Here is a 25,728-nt window from a genome sequence, read left to right on the forward strand (position 1 = left end):
GACTGAGCTATGAAGTCAAGTATGCCAAATGTCTTTTTAACCACTCCGTGATGGAAACTTTAAAGAATTATGTACCTGAGCCAAAGTTGCCCGAAGCTGGAATCGAACCCAGGTCCCTGGCATGTGAAGCAGCAGTTCTAGCCACTATGCCACCCCTAATTCCTTATTTTTCATTAGCAAGCACTTTGGAAAGACAATAAGACAATGGATCAATACAAACGACATTGTGTTTTCAATGTAGCAACATATCCAAGGTGTTCGTGGGAGCTTGAACAAGCAAGATCAAACACCGAACCTGGTGAAGGCCTTTCACCTCAGGTGGCTAAAAACTTGGGCAAAGAGGCAGGTTTGTGGAGAATGTCTTTGGGAGGGGTGGTAGGGAGGCAGTGAGTTTGAGGGACGGAGTTCCCAGGCAACTGAAGGCACAGCCGTCAATGGCAGAGCAATTAAAATCGCGGTGTGAAAGAAGCCAGAGTTTGGAGGAGGGGAATATCTCAAAGGGCCGTGAGGTGGCAGGAGGTCAGGGAGGCGTAAGACTGCAAAGGGATTTGAAAACAACAAGGAGAATTTTAAAAGCAAAATATTCATTGACCCAGAGCCAATGTAGGTCAGATAGCACAGACAAATATATGACTGAGATGTTTTCAAGTCCTTTCCTAAGATTTTATGCTGCTTAGACAAACTCTCTGTAGTTATTGTAACAAGGTCTGCCAAGGGACCTCAGAATATGAGTTCCCTGTTTGGGGCTGTTAATCTGGCCTAACCAGGAAGCCCCGGCTGAGAGACGGAGTGTCAGAGGTTCTCCTCTCTCTGAGAGCTGGCTCTGAGGATGTCAGACTACGGTCTCGTGTGAATAACGGGTGACTGGGTGACAGGACACCGGCTTCTGTGGAGCTAGTTCACTATCGATTTTACTATTCCATCTGCTATAAGTTTTTAAAATTCTCTCATAGTACATGGAACGTGGGTGTTGCTGACTGGCCAGCATTAAGTGGCCATTCCTAGCTGTGGCCATTGAACTGTGTGGCTTGTTGGACCATTTCGGAAGGAAGTTGAGAGTCGACTCTATTGCTTCAAGTCTGGAATGACATGTAGGCCAGACCAGGAAGGATGGCAGAGTTCCTTGCCTAAGGGACATTAGTGAGTTTTTTTTCCTGACATTGGTTCCATGATCATCAGTACAATCTTAATCCCAGATTTTTTTTAAAAGCTGAATTCAAATTCCATCATCTGCCATGGTAGGATTTGAGTCCAGGTCCCTAGAATATTGGTTAGGTTTTCGAATGAATAGTCTTGTGATAATATCACTCAGCCCCAACTACAAATATCCCAATTATGGAAAACTTCCACCCTAACAAAGAGGTTATTCTGTCCAACCTGGTCAACACTTCAACAAGGGAGCTTGGTGTTTGAGAACATATAAAATCCTGAGTGATCTTGGTTGGTTTGGTTTGATTTATTAATGTCACACGTACCTAGGTACAATGAAAAGTTTTGTTTTGCATGCAATGCAAGCAGATCATACCGTGCACAGAAACAGAGCAAGGAATGTTACGGAAGCTGAGAAGGTGCACAAAGAGTGAGATCACCCATTAAATGTAAAAGTTGAGAGGTCCGTTCAGAAGTCTAACAACAGCAGGGAAGAAGCACTTTTCAAATCTATTGGTACACGTGGTTAAGCTTTTGCATCTTCTGTCCAATGGAAGAGTTTGGAAGAGATTATAACCGGGGTGGGAGGGGTCTCTTCCCGAGGCAGTGTGAAGTGTAAATGGAGTCAATGGATGGAAGGTTGGATTATGGCACGTACGAAATGAAAACCAAAAGAGCTGCGGGTGCTGTAAATCAGAAATGAATCCTGAAGTTTGCTGGAAAAGCTCTAGGCAGCATCTGTGCAGAGAAATCAGAGTTTTGAGAAAGGACCATTGGACCCGTGACGTTAACTCTGATTTCTCTGCACAGATGCTGCCGCACCTGCTGAGCTTTTCCAGCAAACTTCTGTTTTTGATTATGAATAGAATCCTGGGAGAGGTGAAGAAATGGAAAAAAGGCAAAGAAGGTGGGGAGTGCTGGCAAATCCAACAGGGAGCTGGATGGGATAACGGGCAGAGGAAATGACTGAGTGAGCAAGTGGACCATTGGATCCTTTCAGATCACGGCAGGGTAGTTGAGGGTAGATGCTGAGAGGAGGCTTCCTGCTGTGGGAGAGACTAAAATGCAGTGATAGAGGTTAAAGCAAGCGGTCTCCCATTTAAGATGAGGTCTTTCTTTCTCTCAGAGGCTGGTGAAGAGTAAGAGACGTTCTGATTTTTCTGAGCGATCTTGGCTGGTTTAGTTTGATTTGGTTTGGTTTATTCTTGTCACATGTACCTCGGGACAATGAAATGTTTTGTATGCAGTGCAATCAGATCATTCCATATAAAGTGCATGAGACACTGAAACAGAGAAAGGAATGGTATGGAAGATGAGAAGGTGTGAAAAGTGTGAGATCACCTTTAAATGTAAAATTTGAGAGGCCCATTCAGAAATCTAATAACAGCAGGGAAGAAGCAGTTTTGAAATCTGTTGGCACACAAGTTTAACCTTCTGAATCTTCTGTCCACTGGAAGAGATTATAACCGGGGTGGGAGGGGTCTCTGATTATATTGGCTGCCTTTCTGAGGCAGTGAGAAGTGTAAATGGAGTCAGTGGATAGAAGGTTGGCTTATGTAATGGGCTGTGTTCACAACTCTCTGTAGTTTCTTATGGTCCTGTGCATACCAGTTGGCATACCAAGCCATAAAGCATTCAAGTAGAATGCTTTCTATGGTGCACCTATAAAGATTGGTAAGAGTCTGTATGGACATACCAAATGTCCTCAGCCTCCTAAGGAAATAAAGGCATTCTTGACCCTAGCATCAATGAGAACATGGAAAGAATGTTTCCTCTTATAGAGTATACTCATAGAATCATACAGCATCGAAACAGACCAACCAGCCCATGCTGACCATGTTCCCAAACTAAACTAGTCCCACCTGCCTGCTCCTGGTCCATATCCCTCCAAACCTTTCCTATTCATGGACTTATCAAAATGCCTTTTAAACTCTAAAACTGGGGGGTTACAGTTTCAAAATGAAGATAAAATGTAAGATAAAGATGAGGCAAAATTATTGCACACAAAGAGTCATGAGCCTTTGGAGCTGTCTTCCACAAAAGAGGTTGGAAGCAGAGTCTTTGAACATTTTCAAGGCAAAAAGAAATAGAGTCTTGATAATGCAAGGGGTTGAAAGTTTATTGGGTGCCGAGAGGAGTGTCTATCAATCATATTAGCAAGCGATCAGGCCACTGCTGCACCTAATTTGTGTGTTTGTATGTAAGGCTGCGTGACCCTGCCCCAGAGAGTGGTGGAGATGGGGGCATTGAATATTTTGAAGGCAATGATAGATTGATTCTTGATGAATGGGGTGTGGGGAGTCAAAGGGTATCAGAGCTGAACAGGAAATTGGAGTCAAGGCCAGACTCAGATCTGCGGTGATTTTATCGAACAGTGAAGCAGACTCCTGCTCCATTTTGTCTCTTTGTATAATGTGCAACAATTGCATCCTGTCTGTGCATTTTGAGTTGCACAGTGCAGGCTAGAGATGGATAAGAGGTGGTCAGAAAAAAAGCTCAGATAAAACAAAACAGTCAAGACAGATCGGACCTGATCCGAATATGATGTTGTCACTTTGGGTTTGCATGAGGGGTCAGATGATTATAGTACTGAAATACGAATGAGTTCTATACTGACAAGAAGCCTACCTCAGAACTGCTATTATACATTAGAGCAATAAATCATAATGTTCATTCTGTTAAACATCTGAAAAATGACTTTTCTGGTTACATTTAATTTCTTCTTCTTTGAAATGAACTTGCACTTTATGCAGTTGTTTATAAAACCAGTCTTGTCTTCAATGACAGAGCACTTATTTGCTCAATTTTGTGCTCACTTACTATTCCAGCACACCCAGCACCAATATACAGTTGTTAAGATGTGGAGTCAATGAAGATATAAGTGAAGGTGGGCGACACAGTGGTTAGCATTGCCCCCGAACAGCCCCAAGAGCCCAGGTTCAATTCCTCCCTCAGGCGACTGGTGTGTGGAATTTGCACATTCTCTCTGTGCCTACATGGGTTTCCTCCAGTTTCCTCCCATAGTCCAAAGATATGCAGGTTAGGTGGATTGCCCATGCTAAATTGACCCATTGTGGCCGGGGATGTGCAGACTAGGTGGGTTAGCCATGAGGAAATCCGGGGTTACAGAGATGGGGTGGGATGTGGATTCAATGGGGGGAATGAACTGCTTCCACACAGTAGGCATTCCTTAATTCTATGAGATGCTTGTTTGACATCCCTTCCACTGCTTTCGACATTCACTCTGTTCACCAGAGACAACCCACGGCATCAATATGTGCTGTCGATAAGCTAACCTACTGCAGCTCCTCAAACAGCACTTTCTAAACATGGGACCTCTACTACCTTGAAGGTCAGGGACAACAAATGCAAGGGAACAATGCAATCTGCAGGATTCCCCTCAAAGCCAAGCACCATCCTGACTAGGAACAATATTGCCATTCCCTCACTGTCACTGGCTCTAAATCCTGGAACTCCCTCTCAATCAGTGCTGAGAGTGCTCCTGCACCCCCAGGAATGTAGCATTTCGAGAGTACAAGTCACCCCCAAGCCAGCGATGCTTGCATCCATGAATGAGTAAGTAAGAAAACCTGAACATCAGAAGTGATCTGCATGTCTGAGATTGCAATTGTTGTCAAGTTAGGATCATCTCTGTGGTGTGTGTTGGGGCCAGCTGTATTCATTGAATGTGGTAAATCTACAGCCAACAGATAAGAGGTATAGCTTCATCTGATCGCTCTGAGCAGATATCAGCATGCACCTTAGAGGTGAAAAGTCATCGCCCCAGCCCAGTTCCCACTGGCAGTCTGATTATACAATTTCAGCACTTGGCCTTCACTGTCAGGAAGTGCTGCATTGGATACAACTGATAAGCCATCAGTCATTTTCTTTGCATTTGCATTTGTTTACAGCCCACTTGTCACTTAGGTAACATTATCAGTTTGAAACGTTGTTTATGAATGTTTCGGATCATTAACCCTTACAATGCTGGTCGGAGCTCACTAGGTGGCCCTGGTTATGGGTGGCACACTGGCTCAGCGGTTAGCACTGCTGCCTCACAACTCCAGGGATGTGTTCGATTCCAGCCTTGGACTCCTGCCTGTGTGGAGTTTCCACATTCACTCCGTGTCTGTGTGGGTTACCTTCGGGTCTCTGGTTTCCTCCCATAATACAAAGATGTTCAGGTTAGGTGGATTTGTCATGTTAAATTGCCCATAGTGCTCAGGGATTAGATTACATTACAGTGTGGAAACAGGCCCTTCGGCCCAACAAGTCCACACCGACCCGCCGAAGCGAAACCCACCCATACCCCTACATTTACCCCTTACCTAACACTACGGGCAATTTAGCATGGCCAATTCACCTGGCCCTGCACATCTTTGGACTGTGGGAGGAAACCGGAGAACCCGGAGGAAACCCACGCAGGCACGGGGAGAACGTGCAAACTCCACACAGTTAGTCGCCTGAGGTGGGAAGTGAACCCGGGTCTCAGGCGCTGTAAGGCAGCAGTGCTAACCACTGTGCCACCGTGCCGCCCACTTACCACCGTGCCGCCCACAATGCCATTAGGTGCATTAGGTGCATTAGTCGGGAGTAAATGTAGAGTAATAGGGTAAGGAGTGAGTTACTCTTCAGCGGGTTGGTGTGGACTTGTTGGGCCAAATGGCCTGTTTCCCCACTGTAGGGAATTCTATGATATCCTTGGTTTGTGGATATCCACAAAGCCAACATTTGTTACTCATCCCCAACTGTCCTTGGCGACCCTTAGGTTAAACTCACCACTCATTGTTTCTCTCTGATGAGAGAGCATTCCTATGGTCCTCTGGGATGAAGCTGACTTTATGTTAACTTTCATTGAGTTGAGTGACTTGCCCAGCCATTGCAGAAGCCAGAAAGCATCAAGGCGTGTAGACCAGACTAGGCCAAGATGGCATATTTTATTTCCAAAAGGATTATAGTGAACCAGATGGATTTTTAACAATGATCTATTATCATTGTCATGGCCAACATTACTGAGATGAGATTTCAACTACAGGTTTATTAATTGGAGTTAAATTTCACCAGCAGCCCTAGTGTGATGTGAACTCATGTCCCCAGAACATTTTCATCAACCTCTGAATGGCTAGTTATTGTGAATTATTTATTATTAACATTAAAAACTATCTCAAAACTGAGAGATTGGAAGGACACATGACTGACAAAAAACATTTACATTAGTATAGCATCTTTGACAACCACATGGTGCCCAAAGTGCAGTGTAGTCATTGTTGTAACGTAGGAAATGCAGCAGCTGCTTTTTCACATAACAAACCCCCATCAACTGAAATAGGATGCTGACAGATAATTTGTTATTTCATATCATTTGAGGGTTTAAAAATTGACCAGGAATCTCAGGATAAGCTCCTGTGCTCATCTCCAGAGTCTTCACACACAAGATCCTTTTGCATCCACCTCAGAGAGCCTTGGTCTCACCTCAGACGTGGCACTGCCAACAGTGCAGCACTCCGTCCATACCAGACTGTCAGCCTAGATTAGTGCTTTGAAATTCTGGAGCAAAATTGAAACCCACAGCCTTCTGCCTTGGGCTGAGAACACTTACAACTGAGCCAAAGGTGGCTATACATGTATAAGCTCCACTCATAAAAACAGAGAAGATAGGAGCAGGAGTAGGCCATTTGGCCCCTCAAGCCTACCTTGCCATTAAGTACCCTAATCCCACTATCTCTCCACATCCATTGATTCTTCTACCTACAAGACCCATATCTATCTCCTTCTTAAAAACACATAACATTTTGGCTTCAATCTCTTTCCAGGGAAGTGAATTCCACAGGCTCTCTGAGTGAAGAACTTTCTCCTCATCTCAGTCCAAAAAGCTTTATTTATAAATAATGTCCCCCCTGGTTCTGGACTCCATCACCATCAGGAACACCTTTCCTATATCTCACCTGTTCAGTCCTGTTTAAATTTTGTAATATTCTATGAGATCCAACCTCATTCTTCTAACCTCAAGTGAATCCAATCATTACTGACCTAATCACTCCTCATGTGTCATTCCTGCCATCCCAGGAATCAATTTGGCAATTCTTTGATACACTCTCTGTATAGCAAGAATATTCTCCTCAGATAAGGAGAGCAAAATTGCATACAATCTTCCATGTGCCCTCTCCATTGGCCTGTATATTTGCAGCAAGACATCCTCGTTCCCTGTACGTGAATTCTCATGGGATTACCCCACTGAATGGATTGTAGTTCTCTTCAGTTTGCAATGTTCTAAGACATTGGTAGCAGGAATGATTTTTAGTTCCTTATTCAGATCTGCCAGCTGGTCTGTGAATTTGAAAAACAGTAGTGGGAAGGCTCAGCTGTTGCTTTTATTAGTTTAACAGTTGGGATGCAACAGAGAAAATCTTGTTGAATTTTATTGATGCTTCCTTGGAAAAATGAGCTCCTGACGCTATCATGAGGTGCCTAAAGTGAATCTTGCTCAAATCTCTAGCCCGAATGGGTCAGTGGGAATGCCAGTGAGAACAGCAGTCTAATTAATGACCAGTTTATAAAAGCAAAATACTGCAGATTCTGGAAATCTGAAACAAATGCAGAGAACCTTCAAAAAAACTCAGCAGGTTTGGTTGCATTTGTGGAGAGAGAAGCAGTTAATGCTTCAAGTTTGGTGTGAACTTGAAACAACTGGTCAGAACTAATGACCCGTTAAATCATTTCTTCTGCACAGGGGAAATTTACTTCTTTGGTTGTCTCGTGGACACCACAAGGATGGCCGGTGGATGAAGTGGAAAGTGATAGAGCTGAGGATGTACTCTGAGATTGGGTTGTTGTCCGGACTAAACTGCAGGCCATGACTGACCAAGATATGTCATTAGATGCTTCAAATAGGATAGTATTATAAATTAGTCACTATAACCACACTCTCAATAGAGACAGACACCTGGTGGTAGTTTAACCTAAGAGTCAAAGAACAAAGAACAAAGAAAATCTACAGCCCAGTAACAGGCCCTTCGGCCCTCCAAGCCTGAACCAATCAAAATGTCATGTCTAAGCCGGTCAGTCAATTCCTAAGCATCTGTAATCCCTCTACTCCCCACCTACTCATGCATTTATCCAGACCCATCTTAAATGAATCTACCGTGCCTGCCTCTACCACCTCTGCTGGCAACACGTTCCAAATGCCCACCACCCTCTGTGTGAAGTACTTGCCGCGTGTATCCCCCTTAAACTTTCCACCTCTCACCTTGAAAGCGTGACCTCTCGTTATTGAATCCTTCACCCTGGCAAAAAGCTTGTGTCTATCCACCCTGTCTATACCCTTCATGATTTTGTAGACCCCAATCAGGTCCCCTCTCAATCTACTTTTTTCTAATGAAAATAAACCTAACCTACTCAACCTCTTTTCATAGCTAGCACCTTCCATACCTGGCAACATCCTCGTAAACCTTCTCTGCACCCTCTCCAAAGCATCCAGATCCTTTTGGTAATGTGGCGACCAGAACTGTACACAGTATTCTAAATGCGGCTGAACTAATGTCTTGTACAATGTTAACATGACTTGCCAGCTGTTATACTCAATACCCCGTCCAATGAAGGCAAGCCTACTATATGCCTTCTTGACCACTCTATCCACCTGTGCAGCAGCCTTCAGGGTACAATGGACCTGCACTCCCAGATCTCTCTGCCCATCAACTTTTCCCAAGGCTCTTCCATTCATTGCATAATTCGCTCTAGAATTAGTCTTGCCTAAATCCATCACCTCACATTTGTCTGGATTGAAAACCATCTGCCACCTTTCTGCCCAACTCTCCAGTCTATCTATATCCTCCTGTATTCTCTGACAGTCCCTTATGCTGACTGCTACTCCGCCAATCTTCATGTCTTCTGCAAACTTGCTGATCATATCAACAGTGCCCTCTTCAGATCATTTAGCTATATTACAAACAACAGTGGCCCCAACACTGACCACTGTGGAACACCACTGGTCAACTTTCTCCGTTTTGAGAAACTCCCTTCAACTACTACTCTCTGTCTCCTGTTGCTCAACCAGTTCTTTATCCACCTAGCTAGAACACCCTGCACACCATGTGACTTCACTTTGTCTATTAGTTTACCATGGGGGACTTTATCAAACGCCTTAAAGTCCATGTATATGACATCAATGGCCCTCCCTTCATCTATCAACTTGGTCACTTCCTTGAAAAACTCTATTAAATTGGTAAGGCACAATCTCCCCTGCACAAAACCATGTTGCCTATCACTGATAAGCCCATTCTTTTCTAAGTATAAATAGATCCTATCCCTCAGTACCTTCTCCAGCAACTTTCCCACCACCGATGTCAGGCTCACTGGTCTGTAGCTACCCAGAATATCCCTACTACCCTTCTTGTACAGGGGGACAACATGAGCAACCCTCCAGTTCTCCAGCTCCTCACCTGTATTTAAGGATGCCACAAAGATGTGTGTCAGGGCCACAACTATTTCCTCTCTCACCTCCCTCAGCAACCTGGATGCATCCCATCCGGTCCTGGGGATTTGTCCACCTTAATAACCTCTAGCCTACCCAACACATCTTCCCTACTTCTGACAGTGTGATCCAGATTAATCAAACTTTTATCTCTAATCTCAAGATTCATCATGTTCCTCTCCTTAGTAAACAACTGATGCAAAGTAATCATTCAGAATCTCACCCATTCTCTCAGGTTCGACACACAGCCTTCCTTCATTATCCTTTAGTGGACCAATCCTTTCTCCAACTGCACCTCAAAAGCCATTCAGAAACTGCACATCTCTTTGCCATTCAGAAACTGCACACCTCTTTGTCCCAGCTGTTCAGGGACCTAAAAGCAATGTTAGAGGCAGCTTAATTTCTTTTTTCTTCATTCCCGAATGTCCTTGCAAAGTCTTTGATCAGACAACTTCTCTGGAGGATTCTCTGCAGCATGGAGAGAGTAAGAGCCCACAAACGCCTTTTTCTGGCTCCCAGGTACCCTTTAGTCCGTCCCTCCTCCATACACTTCCTGCAGCGTGTTGAAATGTCACAATAATTAATTTACTCGACGAAAATTGCTAATTATTTTCTCCCTCTGACCAATTTCAGATAAAACAGTGGAAAAGGAAGAAGGAGAAGAGCCTCTCTAAGTTTTCTGGGGCTCATTAGTTTGCAGCGGCGCCCAGAAGCATTTGCCAGCATGTTCAGCCTTTGAAACAAATGCTCAATGGAGGCGAAGTCACCCACAATTCTTTGCGCCCAGGAAAGTTATCTATCTGAAACACAGGACTTTGCGCCAGCTGCGCTTCGGACCTGCCTGGAGGCCAGTGCAGCTGCTGCCAGGACAGTGATCGTGAGTGGAGAAGGGGATGAGAGGTGGAGGGGAGAAGACGCCGGGGGTCTACTGTAGTGATCTAAAGTAGAACAACACTGAGAGAGAGAGAGGGAGAGAGAGGACAAAGCCGAAATGTAGAGGTATTGCACCAGCCCCAGTCACTAAAGATGCAATGATGTTAGAAGAGAGAGAGAGAGCTGGAAATACATGTAAACTGGGTACTCTCAGCAGGTCTAGTGCCCCTTATGGTGAGAAAGAGTTTGTAAATGGCTTATATTTTTATTTTACTTTTTCTCTCTCCTTGGTTGTCGCTGGCTGTCTTTTCGTTTGACACATCTACCAATTGCAGTTGTGACTGCAAATCACAGTAATTTCCATGTATTTTTTTTTTCTGTCTGCCTTTGAATGGATCATTATCGAACCTGTCTTCCAGAGCTCTCATATTACACTAGCTGAAAATGTGTTGCTGGAAAAGCGCAGCAGGTCAGGCAGCATCCAGGGAACAGGAGAATCGACGTTTCGGGCATGAGCCCTTCTTCAGGAATGAGGAAAGTGTGTCCAGGCAGGGACACCTCTGGGACACCCGGACCAACCAACCTAACCACCCTGTGGCTCAACACTTCAACTCCCCCTCCCACTCCACCAAGGATATGCAGGTCTTTGGACTCCTCCATCGCCAGACCATAGCAACACAACGGTTGGAGGAAGAGCGCCTCATCTTCCGCCTAGGAACCCTCCAACCACAAGGGATGAACTCGGATTTCTCCAGTTTCCTCATTTCTCCTCTCCCCACCTTGTCTCAGTCAAATCCAGCATCTGCAGTCCTCACTTTCTCCTCTCATATTACACTATCTAAGTTCATCTTACCTGTTCCTGGATCCAAATCTTTTTCCATCTCTCATTTCTTTTTACCTGTGGCACAGGAAGCACAATTTCTGACTGTTAGTCTACTCCCTTCCCTTTTGTTTATTTTCAAAATATAACCCATATGACGCATTTTACCTGAGCGATCACTATAATTCCCATTCAAACCTCAACCCTCCCCCATCCACACCACTCAAAACCTCATTTGCTAGTTCAAAGTCCTTGACTGAATCAAATGTCCCAGGATGTGCTTTGATCATTTTCCAAAGCGAAGTTTGATGCTGAGCCACACTGGGCAGAGGGCCAAGATCTCGGTCCAAGGTAGGTTTTTAAGGAACTTCTTAAAGGAGGAGCAGAGAGGTAAAGACATTTCTGGGGTGAATTCCAGAATGTAGAGCGCAGGTAGCTGATAGTGTACCAGCACGTTTAGGAGCAGAATTAAATCATTTGGCCCATCAAATTTGCTCTGCCTTTGATCATACCCACTGTGGTGAGATGATTAAAATTGGGGAAACTTAAGGGGCCAGAATGAGAGGAACTCTGATGTCTCAGAAGGTTAGATTAGATTCCCTACAGTATGGAAACAGGCTCTTCGGCCCAACAACTCCACACAGACCCTCCGAAGAGTAACCCACCCAGACCCATTCCCCTCTGACTAATGCACCTAACACTTCGGGTTTTTAGCATGGCCAATCCACCCTGACCTGCACATCTTTGGACTGTGGGAGGAAACCGGAGCAAACCCGCACAGACACAGGGAGAATGTGCAAACTCCACCCAGACAGTCACCCGAGGCTGGAATCAAACTTGGGACCCTGGTGCTGTAAGGCATCAGTGCTAACCACTGAGCTCTGTGCCACCCTAAGCTTGAGGGTTTTAGAACAGAACACAGACAGTGAAGTTTAATGAAGTGGAGAGGTGATGGAGGGACAGAAGTGGAGGTCAATGGTGGTATTGTTGTAACATGTGTCCTGTTGGTCATATACTAATAACATGAGTTCAAATTACCCAAAAACATGATGTGGAATTTAAATTAAATCCACAAATGGTGACTGTTAAATATCATTTTTGGTTAGGTTAGATTATCTACAGTGTGGAAACAGGCCCTTCGGCCCAACAAGTCCACACTGACCATCCAAAGAGTAACCCACCCAGACCCATTTCCTTCTAAATGATGCACTTAACACTACAGGTAATTTAACATGGCCAATACACCTGACCTGCTCATCATTGGACTGTGGGAGGAAACTGGAGCACCCAGAGGAAACCCACAGAGACACAGGGAGAATGTGCAAACTCCACACAGACCAAGGCTGGAATTGAACCTGGGTCTTTGGTGCTGTGAGGCAGCAGTGCTAACCACCGTGCCACCCCAATTTGTTGTTTCACAAGTCTATCTGGATCACTGATTTTTATCAACAAGGCAAATATGCCATTGTTTTTAGCGTTGGCCTACATGTGACTCTAGACCCAGAGGATAGGGGGCATGGTAACACCATTGAATGTCAAGGGGCAATAGTTACCTATCTCTTGTTGGAGGCTGTCATTGCCTGGCACATGTGTGCCCTGAATGTGAGTTATCACTCACAGCCCGAGACTGGATATTGACCAAGGCTTGTTGCAATCAGACATGGACTGCTACGGTATGTGAGGAGTCAAGAATGGTTCTGAACATTGTTCAATCTTCAGCAAACATTCCAACCTTTGATCTTATGAAGGAAGATTATTGATGAAGCAGCTGAAGATGGTTGGGCCTAGGACACTACCCTGAGGAACTCCTGCAGAGATGTCCTGGAGCTGAGATGACTGACCTCCAACAACCAAGACCATTTACCTGTGTGCCAGGTATGGCTCTGACCCGTGGAGAGCTTTCCTGTCCATTCCCAGTGAATCTAGTTTAACTTGGGCTCCTTGATGCCACACTTAGTTGAATACAGCTTTGATGTCAAGGGCTGTCCCACTCCCCTCCCCCCTGGAATTCAGCTCTTTTGTCCACGTTTGAACCAGGGCTGTAATGAGGTCAGGAGCTGAGTGGCCCCGACAGAACTTGAACTGGGCTCCACTGAGCAGGCTATTGCTCTGAAAGCACTGCTTGGTAGCACTGGTGATGACCCCTTCCATCACTTTGCTGCTGATCGAGAGTAGACTGATGTGTTGGTGATTACTGGATTTGATATGACTGACCTGGGCAATTTTCCACATTTCTGGATGGATGACAGTGCAGGGCTCATGCCCGAAACGTCGATTCTCCTGTTCCCTAGATGCTGCCTGACCTGCTGCGTTTTTCCAGCAACACATTTCCATCGCTGGACAGGAACAGCCTGGCAAGGGGATGAAGCTAGTTTTGGGTCACAAGCCATCTGTACAATCAATGGAATATTGTCAGGGCCTTTGGCTTCAGCCACTTCTTGGTATCACGTGGATTAAATCAAGTCAGCTGTGATGCTGGGACATTAGGAGGAGGCCAGGATGGATCGTCCACTTGGTCCTTCTGGCTGAAGATGATTGTGGCTTGTCTTTTAAGAGGTGCCATCTGAATGTAACTTGTTGGTATTCACCTATCAGCATCAGCCAATGCTAACTTTACAGCAGCAGCCACCTTGGGTAATGCCCTTGATGGTTGGGGGTTTCACTTCTGACTCTGTGGATGGTTGTAGAAGATTCATAGCAACCCCTGGTCGAATGGCATTAGAGTCAGTTATGTTTCCCAGGGATTTAAGGCAACAAAGATGACCCATTTCCCATCCCAGGAACTCAATTCTTGGAATGCCCTGGGAGTTGGGATCTGTGACACATTAATTGAAAGCGAAGGCAAGTTCTGCCTGTGCTCGCAGACAATTTAAGACAAGAGGTAAGACAGCACCAATGACCCATGACTGCTGTGTAACAGCTTCCCGGTCCTCAAACTGCTGTGATGTTCCTGCAGAGCCAAGGGTCACGTTCAGCGGGTGTGAAGAACACTCGCTGTTAGATGCACTCCATTAACTTTGGGACAGACATTAGCGGGGGCACGGATGGGTGAGTGAGACACTGTCGATAACCCAGCACTTGAGATTCCACATGACCACATTGGTGACCTCCAGGTAGATCAAAGGCAAAGCAGGAGATATAAAGCAGAGTGAGAGAGTCTGCGGGAGAGTAAGAGACCGTAAAGAAAGAGGATATCCTAACACTGCGAGCTGCACTGAGGTTTGTGTTGGAGTGACCAGGCAGAATTTCTGACTCAGAGAGAGATCACTGTTGGAGGAGCAGAATGCATCAGACTTTCGTGAGTTTGCAGCTAGTCATGTAGTACTGTCTTCTTTTCGGATGCTTGCTTCAGTTTGTGAAAAATGACAGTGCATGCGAACCCAGGAAAGTTGATTCGATATGTAATTCTAACTTTTACTTGCGCACACGTTTGTAGTACAGAGATGCGAGAAAAGTTATTAACCTTTCTGAATGCGAGGGAAATGGAACTGTACTATAGCTCTCAGACAGTTGGTACGATATACATATATTATGGTAAGACACAAAAGATTGCACATAAGACCAAGAGGACACACAAGATCTCTAAACAGGGTTTATAAAAACATAATCTGGATTACTAAAAGTAGCCACACAGGTTTTCAAAACCAAGCAAGTGGAATCAAAGATCTGGGGTTTGTTCCGAGAGGGGTAGATTTGAAAAGCAGTAAGGTTCTGTTAAACTTGTATCTAAGACCTTATAAGAATCTTGCACATTCAGAATTCTATATTATTGAACACCAGTGTATCTAGAAACTGGGGAAGGAGTATACAAAATTTACTCAAATGCTACCTGAATGAGAGGAGCTAATTGTCAGACAAACACTTGGGTTACCTGACACAGGGCTTCAAATTTATTAAAGAGTTTGACAGTATAGTCGATGGAAATACTTCCACTCGTGGGAGAGTCTAAAAGTCGGGGCAACAATTATCAGAATGTCACTAATAAATTCAGGAAAGACCACTGTACTCAGGGATCAGTGAGAAAATGGAAATTGCTGGCACAGGTAACTGGCTTCAAGGGGGAGCAGGTCAATGCATGAGCGAGGAAGGAAGAGAAGAAAGTGTGTGTTAATGGGAGGAGATAAAGAAGAGGAGGGTTGGTGGGGGACAGTAGGAGAGAGGTCTGTGCAGATCAGAATACACTATTATAGATGGTTGGGCCAAATGCCTTGCTCTGTGCTGCAATTAATATGTTACTCTTTGTGATGAGTTTAAACTTGAGCACAAGGTATGTGACCAGTAGCTTAAAAAAAGATGTTTTCATGCATGACCCCTCCACTCAGCTGATGTAGGTACCCTTGCTGTTTTATTTTGCTTGCCTGCCTGCTATTAAAGTATTGAGAACAGTGTTATCAGCCTTTTGCAATCCTGCACCCTGCAGCAATCCTGCCTGCTCTGAAGGGTGCCAACATGTTTAACCTTCACAGGAATAGTCCAAGATCGACTTGGGGCACCCAATAAAGGGAAGAGAGAAAGACTTGAATTTATGCAATGCTGTTTGCAACCACCAGATGACTCGAAAGCACTTCACAGCCAAGCCAGGACTTGGGGAAATACAGTCACTGTGCTAACGTAGAAAACTCAACAGCCAATGTCTCTGCACAGCAACTGCCCACAAGCAGCAATGCGTACATAACCAGAAACTATTTTTTGCTTCGTGACAGTAATCGAGGCTGAGATGTCAGTCAAGATGCCAGAGACAAACTCCAATGGAGTTTACCAAATTAATGTCATTAAATCAATCTTTCTCCAAATCCACAAAGGGCCAGATTTAATTTCACATCTAAAAGGCAGCACCTCTGACAGTGCAGTAATCCCGCAGCACCAAGTCTTCGACAATGTAGCACTAACTCAGTACTGACCCTCTGACAGTGCAGTAATACCGCAGCACCAAGTCTTCGACAATGTAGCACTAACTCAGTACTGACCCTCTGACAGTGCAGTAATACCGCAGCACCAAGTCTTCACCAATGTAGCACTACCTCAGTACTGACCCTCTGACAGTGCAGTAATCCCGCAGCACCAAGTCTTCGACAATGTAGCACTACCTCAGTACTGACCCTCTGACAGTGCAGTAATCCCGCAGCACCAAGTCTTCGACAATGTAGCACTAACTCAGTACTGACCCTCTGACAGTGCAGTAATCCCGCAGCACCAAGTCTTCGACAATGTAGCACTAACTCAGTACTGACCCTCTGACAGTGCAGTAATCCCGCAGCACCAAGTCTTCGACAATGTAGCACTACCTCAGTACTGACCCTCTGACAGTGCAGTAATCCCGCAGCACCAAGTCTTCGACAATGTAGCACTAACTCAGTACTGACCCTCTGACAGTGCAGTAATCCCGCAGCACCAAGTCTTCGACAATGTAGCACTAACTCAGTACTGACCCTCTGACAGTGCAGTAATACCGCAGCACCAAGTCTTCGACAATGTAGCACTAACTCAGTACTGACCCTCTGACAGTGCAGTAATCCCGCAGCACCAAGTCTTCGACAATGTAGCACTAACTCAGTGCTGTACTCCCTCACTATTGCACCTTCAACAGTGCAGAACACCCTCAGTACTGACCCTCTGACAGTGCTGTACTCCCTCACTATTGCACCTCCAACAATGGAAAACACCCTCAGTACTGCCTCTCAAACAGAGCAACACTCCCTCAGAACTGACCCTCTGACAGTGCAGCACTCCCTCAGTACTGACCCTCTGACAGTGTGGCACTCCCTCAGTACTGACCCTCCGACAGTGCTGCAGTCCCTCAGCACTGACCCTCTGACAGTGTGGCACTCCCTCAGCACTGACCCTCCGACAGTGCGGCACTCCCTCAGTACTGACCCTCTGACAGTCCAGTACCTCCTCCGTACTGACCCTCTGACACTGGGTGCTCCCTCAGGACGGACCCTCTGTTAGTGCAGCATTCCCTCAGTACTGACCCTCTGACAGTGCGGCACTCCCTCAGTACTGACCTTCTGACAGTGTGGCACTCCCTCAATACTGAAACCCTGACAGTGTGGCACTCCCTCAGTACTGACCCTCTGATAGTGCGGCACTCCCTCAGTACATACCCTCTGACAGTGTGGCACTACCTTAGTGCTGACCATCTGACAGTGATAGAATCCCTCACAATTGCACCTTCAACAGTGGAGAACACCCTCAGTACTGCCTCTCTGACAGTGCGACACTCCCTCAGTACTGACGCTCTGACAGTGTGGCACTCCCTCAGTACTGAACCTCTGGCAGTGTAACACTCCCTCAGTACTGTCAGAGCTGTCCTTTTGACAGGGCTGCACTCCCTCAGTCCTGACCCTCTGACAGTGCTGCGCACCTTCAGAACTGACCCTCTGACAGTGCGGCACTCCCCCAGTACTGACCCTCTGACAGTGCTGCACTCCCTCAGTACTGACCCTCTGACAGTGTTGGGCAACCTCAGCACTGACCCTCTGACAGTTCTGCACTCCCTCAGTACTGACCCTCTGACAGTACTGGGCACCCTCAATACTGACCCTCTGACAGTGCTGCGCTCCCTCAGTCCTGATCCTCTGACAGTGTGGCACTCCCTCAGTACTGATCCTGTGATAGTGCCGCACGCCCACTGTAGTGACCCTCTGACAGTGTGGCATTCCCTAAGTACTGACCCTCAGATAGTGCGGCATTCCCTCATTACTGAAAATCTGACAGTGCGGCACTGCCTCAGTGCTCACCCTCTGGCAGTGTAACATTCCCTCAGTACTGGCCCTATGACAGTGCGGCACTCCCTCAGTACAGACCCTCTGACAGTGTGGTGCTCTCTCAGTACTGAATGCCTGATAGTGCTGCACACCCTCAGTACTGACCCTCTGCAAGTGTGGCACTCCCTCAGTACTGACCTTCTGACAGTGCGGCACTCCCTCAGTACTGACCCTCTGACAGTGCGGCACTCCCTCAATACTGACCTGACAGTGCAGCACTCCCTCAGTCCTGATCCTCTGACAGCGTGGCGCTCCCTCAATACTTACCCTCTGACAGTGCGGCACTCCCTCAGTACTGACCCTCTGATAGTGCAGCACTCCGTCAGTATTGACCCACTGACAGTGTAGCACTCCCTCAGTAATGTGTGGTGCACCCTCAGTACAGACCCTCTGGCAGTACGGCACACACTCATTACTGACCCTCTGACAGTGTGGTGCTCCTTCAGTACTGATCCTCTGACAGTGTGGCACTCCCTCAGTACTGACCCTCTGACAGTGCAACACTCCCTTAATACTAACCCTCTGACAGTGTGGCACTCCCTCAGTACTGAACCCCTGACAGTGTGGCACTCCTTGAGTGCTGACCCTCTGACAGTGCGGCACTCCCTCAGTACTGACCCTCTGACAGTGCGGCACTCCCTCAGTACTGACCCTCTGACAGTGCGGCACTCCCTCAGTACTGATCCTCTGACAGTGCGGCACTCCCTCAGTGCTGACCCTCTGACAGTGCGGCACTCCCTCAGTAATGACCCTCTGACAGTGCGGCACTCCCTCAGTGCTGACCCTCTGAAAGTGTGGCATTCCATCAGTACTGATCCTCTGACAGTCCGGCCCGACATCAGTACTGACCCTCTGACAGTGTGGCACTCCCTCAGTACTGACCATCAGACAGTGTGGCACTCCCTCAGTACTGACCCTCTGACAGTGCTGTGCACCCTCAGTACTGACCCGATGGCAGTGTAAGACTCCCTTAATACTAACTCTCTGACAGTGTGGCACTCCCTCAGTACTGACCCTCTGAAAGTGCGGCACTGCCTCAGTACTGACCCTCTGACAGTGCGACACTCACTCAGTACTGATCCTCTGACAGTGCGGCACTCCATCAGTGCTGTCCCTCTGACAGTGCAGCACTCCCTCAGCCCTGACCCTCTGACAGTGTGGCAGTCCCTCAGTACTGATCCTCAGACAGTGTGGCACTCCCTCAGTCCTGACCCTCTGACAGTGTGGCACTCCCTCAGTACTGACCCTCTGACAGTGCAACACTCCCTTAATACTAACCCTCTGACAGTGTGGCACTCCCTCAGTACTGAACCCCTGACAGTGTGGCACTCCTTGTTTATTGAACCCTCAAACAGGGCAACACTCCCTCAGTACTGAACCCCTGACAGTGTGACACTCCCTCAGGACTGACCCTCTGACAGTGTGGCACTCCCTCAGTACTGACCCTCTGACAGTGCAGCACTCCCTCAGTACTGACCCTCTGGCAGTATGGCACTCCCTCAGTACTTACCCTCTGACAGTGCAGCACTCCCTCAGTACTGACCCTCTGACAGTGCGGCACTCCTGCAGTACTGACCCTCTGACAGTGTGGCACTCCCTCAGTACTGACCTTCTGAAAGTGTGGTGCACCCTCAGTACAGACCCTCTGAAAGTACGGCACACACTCATTACTGACCCTCTGATAGTGTGGTGCTCCCTAGGTACTGATCCTCTGACAGTGTGGCACTCCCTCATTACTGAGCCCCTGGCAGTGTTGCACTCCCTCAGTACTGAACCCCTGACAGTGTGGCACTCCCTGAGTGCTGACCCTCTGACAGTGTGGTGCTCCTTCAGTACTGACCCTCTGACAGTGTGGTACTCCCTCATTACTGAACCCCTGACAGTGTGGTACTCCCTCAATACTGACCCTCTGCCAGTGTAAGACTCCCTTAATACTAACCCTCTGACAGTGTGGCACTCCCTCATTACTGAACCCCTGACATTGCGGCACTCCCTCAGTACTGATTCTTTGACAGTGCTTGCACTGCCTCAGTACTGACCCTCTGACAGTGCGGCACTCCCTCAGTAGTGACCCTGTGACAGTTCGACACGCCCTCAGTACTGACCCTCTGACAGTGCAGCACTCCCTCAGTACTGACCCTCTGACATTGCGGCACTCCCTCAGTACTGACTCTTTGACAGTGCAACTCTCCCTCTGTATTGACCCTCTGACAGTGTGGCACTCCCTCAGTAGTGACCCTGTGATAGTTCGACACTCCCTCTGTATTGACTCTCTGACAGTGTGGCACTCCCTCAGTACTGACCCTCTGACAGTGTGGCACGGCCTCAGTACTGACCCTCTGACAGTGCGGCACTCCCTCAGTACTGACCCTCTGACAGTGCGGCACTGCCTCAGTACTGACCCTCTGACAGTGCGGCACTGCCTCAGTACTGACCCTCTGACAGTGCGACACTCCCTCAGTACTGACCCACTGACAGCGTGGTAGTCCCTCAGTACTGACCCACTGACTGTTGAACTCACCCTCTGCTTTTTACCATGTCTTTCCAATTCCAAAACCCTTTCAAATTTTTCTATGACAGATGACGATCTTGGACTGTCGGAAATTGAATTCAATTTCCCAAGTTTCAGTCACATTAACATTAAGGAGCTAAATATGGCTGTGTTAAAGCCATTCAGTAAATTTCGTTCTCTCTGTCTGTTTTTGTTTAATTTTGCCAACATTCAATGTAGCCAGGTAGCTGAATGCAATAACATTGTTGTTTTCTTCATACCTGTCAGAGACAGGTGTTCTTTCCAGACTATTGCCAATAATACAGACACAAAAACGTCTCAGGCAAGGTTCTGTTGGACTGTCGAGGTGACTGGAGACACTGGTGAAAATGACGGCTGTTGTGACAGTGAATCTTTTGCACATCCTGCTGTTTTATTTGGTGGTAGACTGCAATGGTGAGAACAGATCTCAAAGCAATTTACATTAACTGTGATATGCTCAGATCAACTTTGCAATCTGTGCTCTTGGTATTCTGTTCCCCTTCTGCTACTATCCTCACCAAGTGATCAAAATGCGATTTTTTGTGTTCAAAATGAAACTCAGTTTCGTTTTTGGTCAATTAGGCATTGACCGAATCATCCTGTTAACCTTTTCTGATTCTGTAGCCAAATATGAACCAACCCATACCATTCTCCATTCCCACCACTGTATGTCCCACACCACTGTCCATCCCACACCATTGATCATCTCACACAATGCCATAGAAATGACAAACCAAACCAATGATAATTCCACACCATTGTCTATCTATTATCACATCCCATTCATCATCACTGACCACCCCCTACACTGACTGTCCCTCGTCACTGATCTTCAGTAAACCACCAACTCACAGCACTGCTGATGCTCAAACACTAACCTCATGCTTACCACAGTCTAAACCTTCATTGACCATTCCTCAGCAGTAACCACACCTTATCTGTCCATCTCACATGCTGAACCTTCACTTGACAGTCCATCCTGCACCATCTGCTACCACCTCCCATGCCATGCCCCCCATCCTTCTGACCACACATCCACTCCCTAAACCACATCACTATCTGTTCCATGTTACTGACCAGTACAATTCACCAACTATCACTCATCAATAACCGTCAATCAACACTGATTATCGATCACCATTGACCATCTCACACGAGTGATCATCCCTCACAACTCCCCATCTACATCACTTCCATTACACACCCCTGTCAATCTCACACTGCTGATTATTTCCCTCACCACTGACCATTCCACTCCATGATCTACCTCCCACCACTGACCATCTGAGCCACTATAAGCCTAAGCTGCTGACCATTCCTCAGCACTGAGCATTCCTCAACACCATCCAATCCTCATTACACTCCATTGCTCAGCACTACCATCCCATGACATGGGATGACACTCGACTGTGCATCTAAGCCATGGACCATCCCACCACCGTCCATCCCACACCATAATCTAGCTCTCTTGCAGACCACCCCACACCACTGACTGTCCCACACCACTGACTATCCCACACCACTGACTATCCCACACCTCTGACGATCCCACACCTCTGACTGTCCCACACCTCTGACTGTCCCACACCTCTGACTGTCCCACACCACTGACTGTCCCACACCACTGACTATCCCACACCTCTGACGATCCCACACCTCTGACTGTCCCACACCACTGACTGTCCCACACCACTGACTGTCCCACACCTCTGACTATCCCACACCTCTGACGATCCCACACCTCTGACTGTCCCACACCTCTGACTGTCCCACACCTCTGACTGTCCCACACCACTGACTATCCCACACCACTGACTATCCCACACCTCTGACGATCCCACACCTCTGACTATCCCACACCACTGACTATCCCACACCTCTGACTATCCCACACCTCTGACTGTCCCACACCACTGACTATCCCACACCTCTGACTGTCCCACACCACTGACTATCCCACACCACTGACTGTCCCACACCACGGACTGTCCCACACCACTGACTGTCCCACACCTCTGACTATCCCACACCTCTGACTGTCCCACACCACTGACTATCCCACACCACTGACTGTCCCACACCTCTGACTGTCCCACACCACTGACTGTCCCACACCTCTGACTGTCCCACACCACTGACTGTCCCACACCTCTGACTGTCCCACACCACTGACTATCCCACACCTCTGACTATCCCACACCTCTGACTGTCCCACACCACTGACTATCCCACACCACTGACTGTCCCACACCACTGACTATCCCACACCTCCGACTATCCCACACCTCTGACTGTCCCACACCACTGACTGTCCCACACCACTGACTGTCCCACACCACTGACTATCCCACACCTCCGACTATCCCACACCACTGACTGTCCCACACCACTGACTATCCCACACCACTGACTATCCCACACCTCTGACTGTCCCACACCTCTGACTGTCCCACACCACTGACTATCCCACACCTCTGACTGTCCCACACCACTGACTGTCCCACACCTCTGACTGTCCCACACCACTGACTGTCCCACACCACTGACTGTCCCACACCACTGACTATCCCACACCACTGACTATCCCACACCACTGACTGTCCCACACCTCTGACTGTCCCACACCACTGACTGTCCCACACCACTGACTGTCCCACACCACTGACTATCCCACACCTCCGACTATCCCACACCTCTGACTGTCCCACACCACTGACTGTCCCACACCACTGACTGTCCCACACCTCTGACTGTCCCACACCACTGACTGTCCCACACCTCTGACTGTCCCACACCACTGACTGTCCCACACCACTGACTGTCCCACACCTCTGACTGTCCCACACCTCTGACTGTCCCACACCTCTGACTGTCCCACACCACTGACTGTCCCACACCACTGACTATCCCACACCACTGACTATCCCACACCTCTAACTGTCCCACACCACTGACTGTCCCACACCTCTGACTATCCCACACCTCCGACTATCCCACACCACTGACTGTCCCACACCTCTGACTATCCCACACCTCCGACTATCCCACACCTCTAACTGTCCCACACCACTGACTATCCCACACCACTGACTATCCCACACCACTGACTATCCCACACCACTGACTGTCCCACACCACTGACTGTCCCACACCACTGACTGTCCCACACCTCTGACTATCCCACACCACTGACTGTCCCACACCACTGACTGTCCCACACCTCTGACTGTCCCACACCACTGACTGTCCAACACCTCTGACTGTCCCACACCACTGACTGTCCCACACCACTGACTGTCCCACACCTCTGACTGTCCCACACCTCTGACTATCCCACACCTCCGACTATCCCACACCTCTAACTGTCCCACACCACTGACTATCCCACACCACTGACTATCCCACACCACTGACTATCCCACACCACTGACTGTCCCACACCACTGACTATCCCACACCACTGACTATCCCACACCACTGACTATCCCACACCTCCGACTGTCCCACACCTCTGACTGTCCCACACCACTGACTGTCCCACACCACTGACTGTCCCACACCACTGACTATCCCACACCTCCGACTATCCCACACCACTGACTGTCCCACACCACTGACTATCCCACACCACTGACTATCCCACACCTCTGACTGTCCCACACCTCTGACTGTCCCACACCACTGACTATCCCACACCTCTGACTGTCCCACACCACTGACTGTCCCACACCTCTGACTGTCCCACACCACTGACTGTCCAACACCTCTGACTATCCCACACCACTGACTATCCCACACCACTGACTATCCCACACCACTGACTGTCCCACACCACTGACTGTCCCACACCACTGACTGTCCCACACCTCTGACTATCCCACACCACTGACTGTCCCACACCACTGACTGTCCCACACCTCTGACTGTCCCACACCACTGACTATCCCACACCACTGACTGTCCCACACCTCTGACTGTCCCACACCACTGACTATCCCACACCTCTGACTGTCCCACACCACTGACTGTCCCACACCACTGACTGTCCCACACCACTGACTATCCCACACCACTGACTGTCCCACACCTCTGACTATCCCACACCTCTGACTGTCCCACACCACTGACTGTCCCACACCTCTGACTGTCCCACACCACTGACTGTCCCACACCACTGACTGTCCCACACCTCTGACTGTCCCACACCACTGACTATCCTACAAATGATGGACTAATGGTATTATTGCTGGGCTATTAATCCAGAGACCCAGCTAACGTTTTGGAGATACTGCCATGGTGGATAGTGGAGTTTGAATTCAGTAGAACATTCTGAAATTAGGAATCTACTGATGACCATGGAATCATTGTTGTTGGTCAGAAAGACCCATCTAGCTCACTAATGTCCTTCAGGCAAGAGAATACGCCATCTTCACTTCTTCTGGCATATATTTAATACCAAACCACATTCATGATTCTGAACTGATCTTTGAAATGGCCGAGGATGCATTGAGTTCTATCAATTGCTACAAAGTCTCAACAAAGAAATGAAACCAGATGGATCACCCAGCATCAATCCAGGCACAGGAAAAGACAATGGCAGGAACAGGCCTGTTGACCCCACAAAGTCCTCCTCACTAACATCTGGGGGATAGTGACAAAATTGGGACAGCTGTCCCACAGTCAAGATTAGAGTGGTGCTAGAAAAGCACAGCATGTCAGGCAGCATCCGAGGAGCAGGAAAATCGACGTTTTGGGCAGGAGCCCTTCAATAGGTCTCCTGATGAAGGGTTCCTGCCCTAAACGTTGATTTTCCTGCTCCTCGGATGATGCCTGACTACTGTGCTTTTCCAGAACACTCTCTAATCTTGACTGTGATCTCCAGCATTTGCAGTTCTCACTTTTGCCAGGGCTGTGTCACAGACTAGTCAAGCAACAGCTTGGCACAGTCATACCCATGGAATCATACCTTACAGACAATGTCCCAGACACCCCCATCACCATCCCTGGATATGTCCTGTCCCATCAGCAGGACAGATCCACAGTGGGATACAGTCGGGAGGGAGTTGCTCTGGGACTCCTCACCCCTGACTCTTGATCATGGGTAAGGAAACCTCCT

At 47.8% G+C, this 25,728-nt stretch overlaps 1 protein-coding gene across 1 annotated transcript in view; it reads left to right on the forward strand.

The window, feature by feature from the left end:
- The first annotated feature begins 204 nt into the window (after positions 1–204).
- LOC148140679 (IgGFc-binding protein-like) overlaps positions 205–25,728 on the forward strand; it is a 189,055-nt gene continuing 163,531 nt past the window's right edge. The window contains exon 1 of the mRNA XM_087978994.1: positions 205–346. Coding sequence (XP_087835120.1) covers positions 205–346 — 142 coding nt within the window. The remainder of the gene's footprint in view (positions 347–25,728) is intronic.

The sequence above is a fragment of the Chiloscyllium plagiosum genome, unplaced genomic scaffold (assembly GCF_037043375.1).
Source record: "Chiloscyllium plagiosum isolate Xiang-an unplaced genomic scaffold, Cpla_swu_hap1 HiC_scaffold_35, whole genome shotgun sequence".
Classification (NCBI taxonomy): Eukaryota; Metazoa; Chordata; class Chondrichthyes; order Orectolobiformes; family Hemiscylliidae; genus Chiloscyllium; species Chiloscyllium plagiosum.